This window comes from Lissotriton vulgaris, chromosome 7 (genome assembly GCF_964263255.1).
Source record: "Lissotriton vulgaris chromosome 7, aLisVul1.2, whole genome shotgun sequence".
Taxonomy (NCBI): Eukaryota; Metazoa; Chordata; class Amphibia; order Caudata; family Salamandridae; genus Lissotriton; species Lissotriton vulgaris.
The window spans coordinates 1,754,547,574-1,754,559,646 of NC_141695.1; the positions used below are offsets into that span (position 1 = coordinate 1,754,547,574).

General features: G+C 38.0%; 2 protein-coding genes across 7 annotated transcripts in view; one reads left to right on the top strand and one right to left on the bottom strand.

The window, feature by feature from the left end:
- Window positions 1–12,073, top strand: part of LOC147706586 (uncharacterized) — a 487,499-nt gene that overhangs the window by 214,766 nt on the left and 260,660 nt on the right. The window lies entirely within an intron of this gene.
- The window catches only part of LOC147706587 (cell adhesion molecule CEACAM6-like), a 139,158-nt gene that overhangs the window by 4,752 nt on the left and 122,333 nt on the right, over window positions 1–12,073 (bottom strand). For all 6 annotated transcript variants that reach the window (XM_086933077.1, XM_086933078.1, XM_086933075.1 and 3 more), the window contains 2 exons: window positions 8,122–8,154; window positions 6,879–6,922 (listed from right to left, as the gene is read on the bottom strand). In XM_086933077.1, the coding sequence (XP_086789203.1) occupies window positions 6,879–6,922; window positions 8,122–8,154 (77 nt within the window). The remainder of the gene's footprint in view (window positions 1–6,878; window positions 6,923–8,121; window positions 8,155–12,073) is intronic.

The window sequence follows — 12,073 nt, forward strand, 5'->3', positions numbered from 1 at the left end:
TGTTTGAAGAACTAAAACTATGTCTGACTCCTTCTTCTACCCTAAGTTAGATCTATGCAAGAAATTGTGTGTGGTAGACTGTATGAAAGAATAGGATTATAGAATAAATGAACACCGCTCAGACAGCATTAATAAACTTCTAATTCTATTTGCTAAACCTTTCAAAGCAATGACTTGCGCTACGATAGCTCACTGGGTAAAGGGAACTATGCACTTATCAGGTGTCGACCTCAAGAGAATCCAAGCACATTCTATGGGGGGCACTATTGCTAGCCAAACCCTTTGGAAAGGCGAAAAACTAGAAGACATCCTCGGAGCTGCTGATTGGTCAAACTCCTCTACATTTGTGAAGCATTATTGTAAGCCAGTCGGACACATGTCAAATTTAGTTCTGCAGAGCTAACAACATGCATAATGGTAGCCTCTGATCTTGTAATGAAATAGCGATTCTCCTAAATACCATGCCACAGGAATCTGAATTTCATCAAAGACACAGAGGGTAACATTATCCCACCCTCCCAATCCTGCAAAAACTTTTTAATATAAAATATACGTAGAGAATATGTACAACGAGAATGAAGATAATGTAATATGTATTACCTAATTAAACTTGTTTTACAGTATATTACGTATTTCTTTTATAAAATTTCAAGCCTTGTGACTTGCATTCCTCAATATGAAAACCTTTCTTCAACAAGCATTTGCAATGCATTCGGTCTCGCCTTTGGGACCTTATATGTATTTAGCTATGCAGCTTATTAGTTTGGGCGCTGAAACATCTACTGTTCTTTAACATGGAGGGAAAGTAAGCACCAAATTGCGTGACACACCAGGTAGGGGAACACATGGAGAGAAACAGTGCCTTTCAGTGGGAAATGGTATAGTCCAAAGCTCTGTTTTTAATATAAAAGCAGGGACTTCAGTGGTCATATGACTGAAAAAACAAAGATTTGAAAAAAATAGTATTGTCTACAGGTGCTTGTGGGAGAGAATTTCAATGGAATGGAATTTAGAGAATGCTAAAGTGATTCTGGTATTTTACTAACCTCGACTGGTCGTTTTTTATCAAGAAAGTTAAATAGAGGCAGTTGCCAGAATTTTTTTTAAAAGAAAGTCCCTCAGCAGAAAGCAATTCTGGTATATTACCGACCTCTGCTGGTCATTTTCTATCAAGACAGTTAAACAGGGGCAGTTGAGTAGAAAAAAAAAGTCCCAAAGTGCCAGCAGATAAGTCCTAGGTCTGATCTCCAGAACCCACAAGGTACATACACATATAAGTATATACTAATGTATATACTAAAGTATCTACTAAAGCGTATACAAGAGGTTTTGAATGCTTCACCTAAAAAGTACGATCTAATATCTATCTTTCATTTCAGACAATTCTCAATAATCCAGAAGTCTCTCAAACAATCTTTTCGAAGACATCAAGCAATAAGTACCCGTAGTTTATTGGGATTTCTGGATCCTAGTTTACTCTTTGTTCTGATTTCCTGTTTTTGACGTTTCTTCACCAAGGATCTTCTATTTTACCATGTAATTTGCAAAACTTTCCTAATAAGTGACAAAATGTTTATCTGCAATTAAAAAGAGGCAGATTGTACTGAGTGTATGACTATTATAGCCTGACTGTATTATGTTCTAGAACAATCTATATTGTGATGTAATACTTCAAAATGGCTGTGTGGAAATTGGCATTAAAAGATTAATGCATAATGTTAGCCTCCATGTCTTTAATAAAATTCAGATTTTTGTGGCATGGTAATTAGGAGAATCACTATTCTCCTTCAATGGTCAATTCATCAGCAATTCGTTTATAACATTTTATTGCTCACATTACTAATTGGTGGACAACCATTCACCACATACCCCTTAATCTAATTGAAAACAATATAGTTTTGAATAGCTTCAATTCATTCACTTTTAGAGCAAGACCCTTCACAACCATCAATGGCATGGACCGCAGACACAACACACTCCTGATCTGAAATATTAATATGTTCATCCACATTTCCAATTGGTAATCTAAACAACCAATCAGCCATTTTGTTCTATTCTACAAGTATATGTCTAGCTACAAAATTATATTCTTGTAATCTAGACATTAACCTGATCAACCTTGAAGGAACAGTTGTCATTCCTCTACCAGAACCGTCAAATTTAAATAAAAGTGTTTTATGATTCGTTACTATTTTAAAACATTTCCCCCATAAATAGCTTTTAAATTTTTCTACAGCCAACACACTTGCCAAGACTTCTCTCTCAATTGAACTATACTTTTTTCTGCATCGTTTAGCCCCTCAAAAAAAAGGCTATACAGCCAGATTCATGAAACGAAAGTCGTCTCGCAAAGGGCCAGATTCTGAGAATCTTACCCTTTGCGAGCGCAATTTTTGCATTTGGGATTCATCATTCCAAATGCAAAAATCGCTATTAAAGAATTCGCACATTTGCGAGGAATTGCATTTAAGGTATCTCTATTTGAGATTCCTTAAATGCAATTCATGAACCATTTTAAAATTGCGAAATCGCAATTTTGGGCCGCTATTTACCGTGAGGTCAAACCTCGTGGTAAATAGCGAAAACTTAGAAAAATGCATTTAAATGCATTTTTCTAAGTTGCATGTTACACGCACACATGTCCTTTGGACATGTGTGTGCACAACACCAATGTAGATTACATTTCAGGGGTGCTACAGGGTGTCCTTTGGACACCCCTTCACCCTTGAAATCGCAATTTCAAAATGCGAATCGCTAATAGCGATTCGCACATTGATGTGTCTTCCCATTCATTCCTATGGGCCTTTAGGCCCATAGGAATGAATGGGGAGTTATTCCTTATTTGCGATTATCAATTAGCTAATCGCAAAAAAAGGAAGCTGTAGGAATCGCTAAATAGATTGAGATTTGGACATGAATCCCGTTTTGCAAGTCTGTAATAGCGATTCCTTAATAATCGCTATTACTGACTCGCAAAACGGGCCTTTGATGAATCTAGCTGATAGTGTTTTCTTTGGCATCCACTACCTGACTAAAAAGTGCTCCTGAGCCAATGTCACTGGCATCTACTGTGATAATATTCCTTCCATTTGTATCACATGATTAAAGTGAGTGCAGGTGCTATTAAAATGGACTGTTTGATGTCCTGGAAAGCTATCTTTTACTCTGTACCCAATTCAAATGTAACCTTTTTTTTCAGTATAATCTCCTTAATGTTTCAACTAAATTGCATAACCTGGAATAAAATGTGCATAATATTCACTCATTCTTCAAAGAATCTTTGTTTGTGGGTATAGGTACCTCCCTTATAGCTTTTACTTAATCAACGTTTGGTGTAATGCCTACAGAAAATACTGTAGCTCCCAAATACTCCACAATTGTTTTCAACATTTACTATTAGATTTAGTAACAGTCATAACTCTATGTACGAGTCTCTCCAATACCTTGTTCAAAATATCTTTATGTTCTCCTGCAGTCTTAGCATGAATCATAATGTCACCTTGAAAGGTTTGAACACCTTTCATGTCCTCAAAAAGATGGTACATTATCTTTGGAATACACTGGCAGCTGATGCCAGACCAAAAGGTAAATGGACATGGCGATAGGCTCCAAAAGGTGTAATAAAAGTGGTTACATCTTTTGAACTTTCAGACAACTTCACTTGATGATATGCAGATTTTAAATCAATAATTTAAAAGTATTTTGAACCACTGACTGAGTTAAGCATCTCTTGTATTTTCAGAAGTGGATTACAATCCACAATGATGTTTTTATTTAATGATCTTAAATCTGCACAAAGTCTAAGTAAACCATTTTTCTTCTTAGTAATCACTATTGCAGAAACCCATTCTGATGAGTCATTAGATTCTAATATACCATCTTTACACTGTGTACATAATATTTCTTTAAGTTCTTTTCCGACTGAACGTAGTACTTTATAAGTCACTGGTATTGCATTTTCTTTTAACTGATATGATGCTCAAATCCTTTTAAGCACCCAACCTGTATGGGCAAGACCTTAATATGTCTTTCCAAAACCTCTTCAAGTTGCAAATCCTGATATTTCCCCTCTACATTGAGAATAAGCATATCTCCTAACAGTATGGGTTCCTTCAAGCCAGTTTTAAGCAAAATACAAGTTTATCAAGATCTTGCCATCCTACTGTGTCTCTTCCCCTTACTGCCACATACATTTTTGTTTTTATAGAGCGTCCTTTGAGTTCCAAAATGTCATTAAAGTATCCTAGCATTTCAAAGTCAAATTCTACAAATGCTTTTGGATTGACATCTGACTCCATCAATTTCACATTCTTCTACAATCTATAAAATATATGATCAGCCTAAATTGAAATTGGAGAACCTGAATGAGCCACTATGGATAATTCTACTTTACCCATGTGTGCTATTTATAATGGACCTTGTTTTGAGTCAACAGTAAGTAGAATGTTTGAACATATTTCCTCATCAAAATCATCTACTGAATTCTCTTTTGCCAACTGGCCAGGTATTTATTGAAAGAGCACCGGAAGGCCCCACTTTTTTGTCACTTCATACATATTTTAACAATTGCTGGACACCCTGAATGATTTCCTAAGTGATTGTTTGAGCCACATCTATAGCACTTAAAATAGGTTTTTTACAAAGATTGTCTTTGACTTTTCTTTCTTCTGTACAGTCATAGAAGGTCTTCCATGTTTTAGACTGTTTTCTTTTCATGGACAACACAGACCAAAAGTTTTACTTGTATTTTATAGAATAGTATTGAAATACAAACTGATCTCTCAAATATATATCCATCATGTCTCCAAATGGACTCTTCAATAATTTCTTGTCCTGTTGTTTTCTCATATTAAAATCATTCCTTCCACTATAACATTTGGTGTTTCAATAAACAGTTATTACATCCTTTTTACTGCCTCGTCATATTCATTTAAAGGTGCAAATTGACCTGGAGCTGCTTCAATCTCTGGAAGGTTATCAAAAATGTCTTGACCTGTCATACCCAACTTGTCCTACAACATGCAAGCTTTTTTATGTTCAGGATCAAACTTTTTGCCATCAATATCAATTCAGTAATTTTCAAATGACTTGTGCCCATTTTCCATCTCATTACTGGTTTCGCTGGTGACTGAAAAAATAGCAGCGGTTGATTGAAAATACGGAATTTGCCTTGCTCACCAATAACTTGCAGAGGAGTGCTATAAAAACAATAATAATAGAACACACTCTACACTATAAATTTCAGCAAAATACATTGTAAGACTAGTTTGCAGATTGATGTTGTAGACTGCACTGAATTAAAGTGTGCCAATCACGATTTTAATTGGCAATATAAATCATGCAATGTAGTTAAATCTTTGTGACACTGTCTTTAAATAAAAGCACGCCAATCGCTGTTATGATTGAAACATTAGTAAATGCATAAGTATAAACTAATGTGAGCTGTTCACATTAGGTGTGCTGATCACCGCTGTAAACACGTAAAGGTTACTGACAGTGTTCGCAAATTGATGTGTGAATCGCTGTGAAGGTACAAGTTGCACTGTAAATATGACGGTACTCCAAGTTGTCCACCATTGCTCTCAGCCATACACAGTGGATTTTGTGCAAACAGGTGCATACTAGATTACAATGGCCGCCGAATACAGCAAACACGGTCCCTGCTCACGGTGGAGCTTACGCACTAGACAACAAAGGGCTCGTGATGACGTGTATGCTCCATTGTTTGACGACAATGTCTCATGCGCTGTGCTCGCGTTTTCAAAAGCGTGTGACAGTTTCTGAAAATGCCTGACACAAGCCAAACATGCCAACTGCCACACATAAAATGCCGGTCTCAATGACAAGCCTGAAACAGTAAAATGCTCCAATCCCTGCGCTTCTGTGCAAATAGAGAAAAGTACATACTTTTCATAATTCAGGGACTTTCTGAACGGCAAAGCTGACATAGTTAGAATGCTTGAAAATACTCGCTTTCCTGAAAGCAGATTTTTTTAATGGATCTTGGTATCCTTCTTTTAGGTCCGTGCAAAGATCGTTGCCAAATTGTAGTGTTTAAAATATACTGGAACTCCGTTGGATATTTAAATATTATTAATTTATTTATATCACACAATTACTATAAAGCCCACAAGAGGAACGCATCAAGCAGTAGAGGTTATTCCTCTTGAACAATGTTCCTTCTGTCACCAACATTCTCCTACACATTATAAATACCCCTCAACAACTGTCCAAACCCCATCATGACATAAAAACCTTCTACACTTTACTCACTGATACAACAGCAGCTAGAGTGTGAAGAGAGGCTCAGAATGTGGCACACATCCTGTGGGTTATATGCGCAAGATTGTGTGTCACAATGTTGTTCTGACAAATTATCATGTTATAATGATTATTCTGATAGACGATATTTTAGCACACAATATTCTAACATATATATATGTGTATAGCCCTCATGATGAGACCCTTAGTCAGACCCTCACTAGGTGTTAATGAATGCCTCAAGTCTTCTCTGTCACAGACCTCATTCAGAGGCGTGGCTGTACCAGGCAGAGCTGTAAATCAATTACCAATATGCAGAGTGAATGGACTCTGCACCTTTTTTTCAAAATCAAAACCAAAAGTTGATTATAAATAAACAAAAACAAATTGCCAAGTTATACAAAAACAACATTGTCTCTTCTTTGACAAAGCTTCACTACAACCACGTCACCAACGAATGCATTTAAGGCCGCATTGATCTCCTGACAGGATGGCGGCCACCTTGCCCGGTCAAAGAGTCGAATTGACCACCAGAGACCTCCTTCAATATATTAACCAGACTTCGCTTAAGATAAAGAAACAATAATAAATTTTAATGGAATGCATAATCTTTTTACCTTTTTAGCTGGTCGTAAGTTGCTCGGTCTCCATGTTCCAGTTCCTGGAAACAAAAATATCAAGCATTAGAAATAAAAAGACTTTAGTAGGTTCTTTTTGTTCGAGGACAGCATCAATGTGTGTATAGGTTTCATTTATAGAAGAGGGTACAGTCTGGCTTTAGTTTGGCACAGCTTGGAAGGGCTGTATCCACCAGAAATTGGTGAATAGCTCACTCACCTTCTTCGTGTTTCCCTGTCTCACGTAGAGGCATGAACGCAAAAACATGTATCAGCTCAGCTGTCATAACCCAGAGAGCCACCGACTCCATGGATTTGGGGCAAACAATATTCCCTACGCCATGGAGCATATCAAGGAATACCAGGGGCCCTGGCGCAAGCATGGAAAATGCCCCCTTGGGCTGCTGTTAGGGTATTAAAATACAGCATTGTCAGGGATCAATAAACCTCTTGGGGGCTCTGAGTCTTGGTGCCACTGCACTTGATGCATCAGTGGTAGCCACCCCCCCCCCCCTTCCCTATGCATTTGTGAGAAACCCCCAGTGTGTCAGGAACATTCAAGCTTTTGTTTTACAAAATTTAAAGAGAAATACCTGACACAATGTCACAACAGACAAGTCCGCATTGAGAAGCGACTATGGTGCTCACTAGCCATCCGTCAGGTGGACAAATACTCTATCAGCATTCAGTAAATCTGAGGACTTAGGGTTTACCATTTTCTTCGGCTGACATCTGCTGATCAAGAATTTGAATTCTTCAAAGTCTTCAAATTATCCGTCCCACACCCTTAATTAAGAGCAAATACTTATACTGACAATTAATATGACATAAAGAAGTGCACTCTGAAGAATTCTATTAACATTAATAATAATAATGCTAACTATTATTATTGTTATTAATAATATGATTCATATTATTATTATTACTACAAATACGTTCTCTGTGGCTCCTGTTAGTTAGTTTGCAACAGTTCTTGATGTACGCTCTGCTGATGTTCTCTTGCCTGAGACTCCTCATCTCCCTCAGTAACCTTCAATGTTGAGGACCAAGAACATCTGCCCTGCCTCTGTTGCCTGTTTCTTTGTCCCTCAGGCAGACAAATCTTCTCCTCACAGGAAGTGTGTCTCCACTTCCTGTGTCATGGATCTGCTTCCTGTCTCTAAGGTGAAATACAATAATGACTCGAAGGCTTACGTCGTGGGATCTCACAAGGTCTGATCCTTGTACTCTGTTATGTACTCACCATGTATGCTGATTCTGCAGCTAAGCCTGGATTCTGCAGAAGAGAGAAGGAAAAGACTTAGCACATGTAACACTTATATAACAGGAAGAGACTATCTGACATCAATAGAGCATCCTGACCTGGAGGTCCTATGGCTGGAAGGATAGCGCAGGAAAGGTTTCTGTAGTGGGATAAACACTCTGCTTTGAATACTTTTTAAGAGTAATTATTTAAGTTTTGTAGGGGAGCAATGAAAGTCCATTTAGTCTGCAGTGTTCTCTGTAGTCTTCTGTGCTACCACAGAACACTCCACGCATCACAAGAGGCTGCATTCTATACTAGAATCCGTTACATCAACTGACATTGTTAACAAATTGGTGTGCAAATCACCTTGAAGGTACCAGCTGCAGGTAAATATGCCAGTATTCCAAGTTAACCACCGAAGCTTTCAGCCGATCACAATGGATTTTCCGCTAACAGGTGCATACTAGATTATTTTTACAATGGCCACCGAATAGGTCAAAAATGGTCCCTGCTCGCAGTAACGCTTATGCCTACAACACATCCTCCCTTACTTATATACAATTGATTAGCATAACAATATAACCTAATTGTTTTTTCAGGAAAAAAAAAAACTAAACAAAAAAAATCGAAAAAAACAAACAAAATACTTTCATCACTACCCAAAAACTAAACACTGTCATCACTCCTTCACTTAACCCAGAACCAGTAACTTCTTCACTTAAAATCATAAAAAAATGAATCCTACTCAAACCATCACTCCATTGTCTCCACAATATAATGCTTCAACTAACCAGGAGGCTTTCTTTGTCCACCACACTAGAATTATCCTCCACCATATCATTAGTCCCTACATCTACACTGGAATCAGGCTCTTCGGCTACACCACCATCCTCTAAAATCTGTTACGAGCAGTCACCTGGTGAAGATTACTAATCGTTGGAGCTGAGACCTCTAGTCAATTGAAGTCCTTTTCCAGAATAACTTCAAAGTCCTTCCACAAATCCTGTGAACCGAAAACCACCCTTTAGATTCCACACCTTAGCACACTGTATTCTGACTGCTTTCTACAACACTTCAACAACCATCTCAGGATCAAAATAATTTCTTGCTTCTTTGGGAACTTTACACAGATTCTTGATCTGAACCCTAACTTCAACATTAATAGGTTCCACACCATGTTTGTAATTGTAATACTGTTTGCTTTTTATGCATTTCTACTGACCTTTCTTGAACCAGCTCCGGTGACCCAATTCTCTACACTCACATATCCCAAGTAACCCGGGTTAGCTTTTGTGCTAGGGTTCCTTCCCCTCATAATTACAAAAGGTGACAACCCAGTGACATTATTAGTTGTTAATCTATAAGACCACACAGCTTTCATCACTTGCACAAAATGGCTGATTGAATTACTCCTTTGATAACTCTGTTAAAGCTCTCAACCATTCCGTTTCCACTGGGATTGTACAGTAATGTAGTTTTATGGATAACACTAACTCTCAAAAGTATTCCTTGGACATCTTAGATAAAATTGCCATTGTCACTAAGAATGGTAGAAGGAATTCTTTCTAAAATAAAAACTACATCCAAAAACTTGATAACTGTTTCAGTGTCAGCTTTTTTCATTTAAATCTACAACAGGCCATCTTGTAAAAAGTACCACAATGAATTTTTATGACTTCCCAACTGTTCCACAATTGCTACAGATTCCCACGTTGTGTGCGAATGCAACAATCACTCATGGGAAGCCTTAATGTATGTAACGATTTGCCTGGAAAGGTGCACCTTGGGAATTCCCTGATTAATCTTTCCACTTTCCACACCTTGCCACCATAAAAGTTTCTTCACAGCAGATTTGGTTCAAACCACTCCAAAATGACATTCAAGACACAAATTCATAATTGTTCCATGCACCACTAAAGGGGGAACAATTCTGTCCCCTCTAAAAATCAGCTCATTGTCGAAAGAAGGTTCTGATCTAATTTCCCAGAAAGGTCTTACATCCGGGTTAAGGTGTTCCTTCCTCGGCCAACCGTTGTAGATAAAAGGATACACTTACTGACACACCCTATCTTTCTTATACTCCACAATCCATGAACCAATGCTACCTTAAATTATTCCATGTATCATCCAGACATTCCTCTAATGGAGCATGGATGCTAGAAAGACAGTTGGCTACCACAGTCTGTTTCCCTGGTTCCCTGTTACCATTTTTTAAATATAATCCTGCATTTGCATAGAAAGTCTCGCCATTCTGGCTGAAGCATTGACAGTTCATTCAGTTGTCAAAAGTCTGATGACAGGCTTATGGTCACATTGAATTATCAATGGTTTTCCCCAAATAAAAACTCTGAAATGGTCCACGGCCCATGCCAAAGCTTGACCTGGAAGCAAAGGAAATGTCATACCTGCTCCCACAACCCTGCTGCTTGCATCAGTTGTACTAACACTGGCCAGCTCTGGGTCAAAACTGCTTAAAGTTGCCACAGTATTGATACTAGACTTGATTTTGCGAAAGTCCACATTACTCTCCGGGTACCAATCAAATTTCGTTTTGCTTTTTAGTACCTGCCTGATGTTGTAGGTACTCACTGCAAATCAAATTTTGGAATAAATTTAGCACAGTCCTCTACCATCCCAAAAATGACCCAATTTCCTCTTTATTTTTAGGTACAGGAGACTTCTCAATCACACTGTTCACAGATGGTTTAGGTTTAATACCCTCTTCACCAATTATATGACCCAGGCAAGTTACTGTATGTTCAGCAAATTTGCATTTTTAAAACCCTACAGCTAAAGTGTTGTTTACAAGAATTCCTAAAATTATCTTTAACTTGTCACCATGAATCTTCCTGTTTTCACCCAGAAACAAGGATATCATCCGGGAGGAACACCACACCCTGTTCTTTACCGAAATATTTTACATGAACCTTTAAAAAATTGCCCCATCGCATGCTAATCTGAACGGTATTCTATTAAACTGGAAATAACCAAATGGTGAGATAAATGCCATTAATTTCTCGGATATCTGTGCCAATGAGATCTGGTGATATGTCAATGGTTAAGAACCACTTAACGCCCGTGAGACTTACCATCTCATTGATCTTAGACAAGAGAAAGCGATACACTACAATATTATCTTTAAAATTATGGAGGTCCACACACAACCTGATTTTTTCATGGCTGTGTTGTGCCACCACCAGTAGAGGAATCCATTCTGAGTATTCTATAGGTTTGATTACATTAGTTTTTACTGACATGTCAAGTTCATTAGATACCTCCTCCCTAACCAATATAGGAATGTTCCTCACCTTGTGAACCTTAGGTAGAGTGTTGTCTTTAAGGACTATGGGGCACATGCCTCAAAGGTTTTTGCGAGCGCAAACTGTGTGATTCACAACAATCGCCCGTTTGCGATCGAAGAAATGGCCTTTTGCCATGCATCAAAGTGTTGGAGACGCACAATTTAGGTATTCGCAATTTTTTGCAATTTCCTAAATTGAGATTGAATTTAAGGAATCACAATTTGCGATTCCTTAAATGCATTGCAAGAACCACTTTTAAATAGTGATTTCGCTATTTGGGGCTGAAAATTACCGAGCAATTAAACTGGTCGGTAATTTGGAAAAACTTTGAAAAATGCACTGAAGTGCATTTTTCAAAGTTTCATGTTGCACACACACACATATTCCCTTGGGGCATGTGTTTGAGTAACATGGGTGCACATCACAATTTCAGGGGTGCAACAGGGTTTCCTTTTGACACCCTTGCACCAATGAAATTGCACGCACAATTTCCCATTTATTCCTATGGGCCTGCAGGCCCATAGGAATGAAGAGGGAGCCCTTTGCGAATCACAATTAAGGAATGATTAGGAATCGCTATTTTTATAGCGATTCCTACATACATAGGCTTTTGCGAGTCCTTAATTGCGATTACTTAATAATCGCAA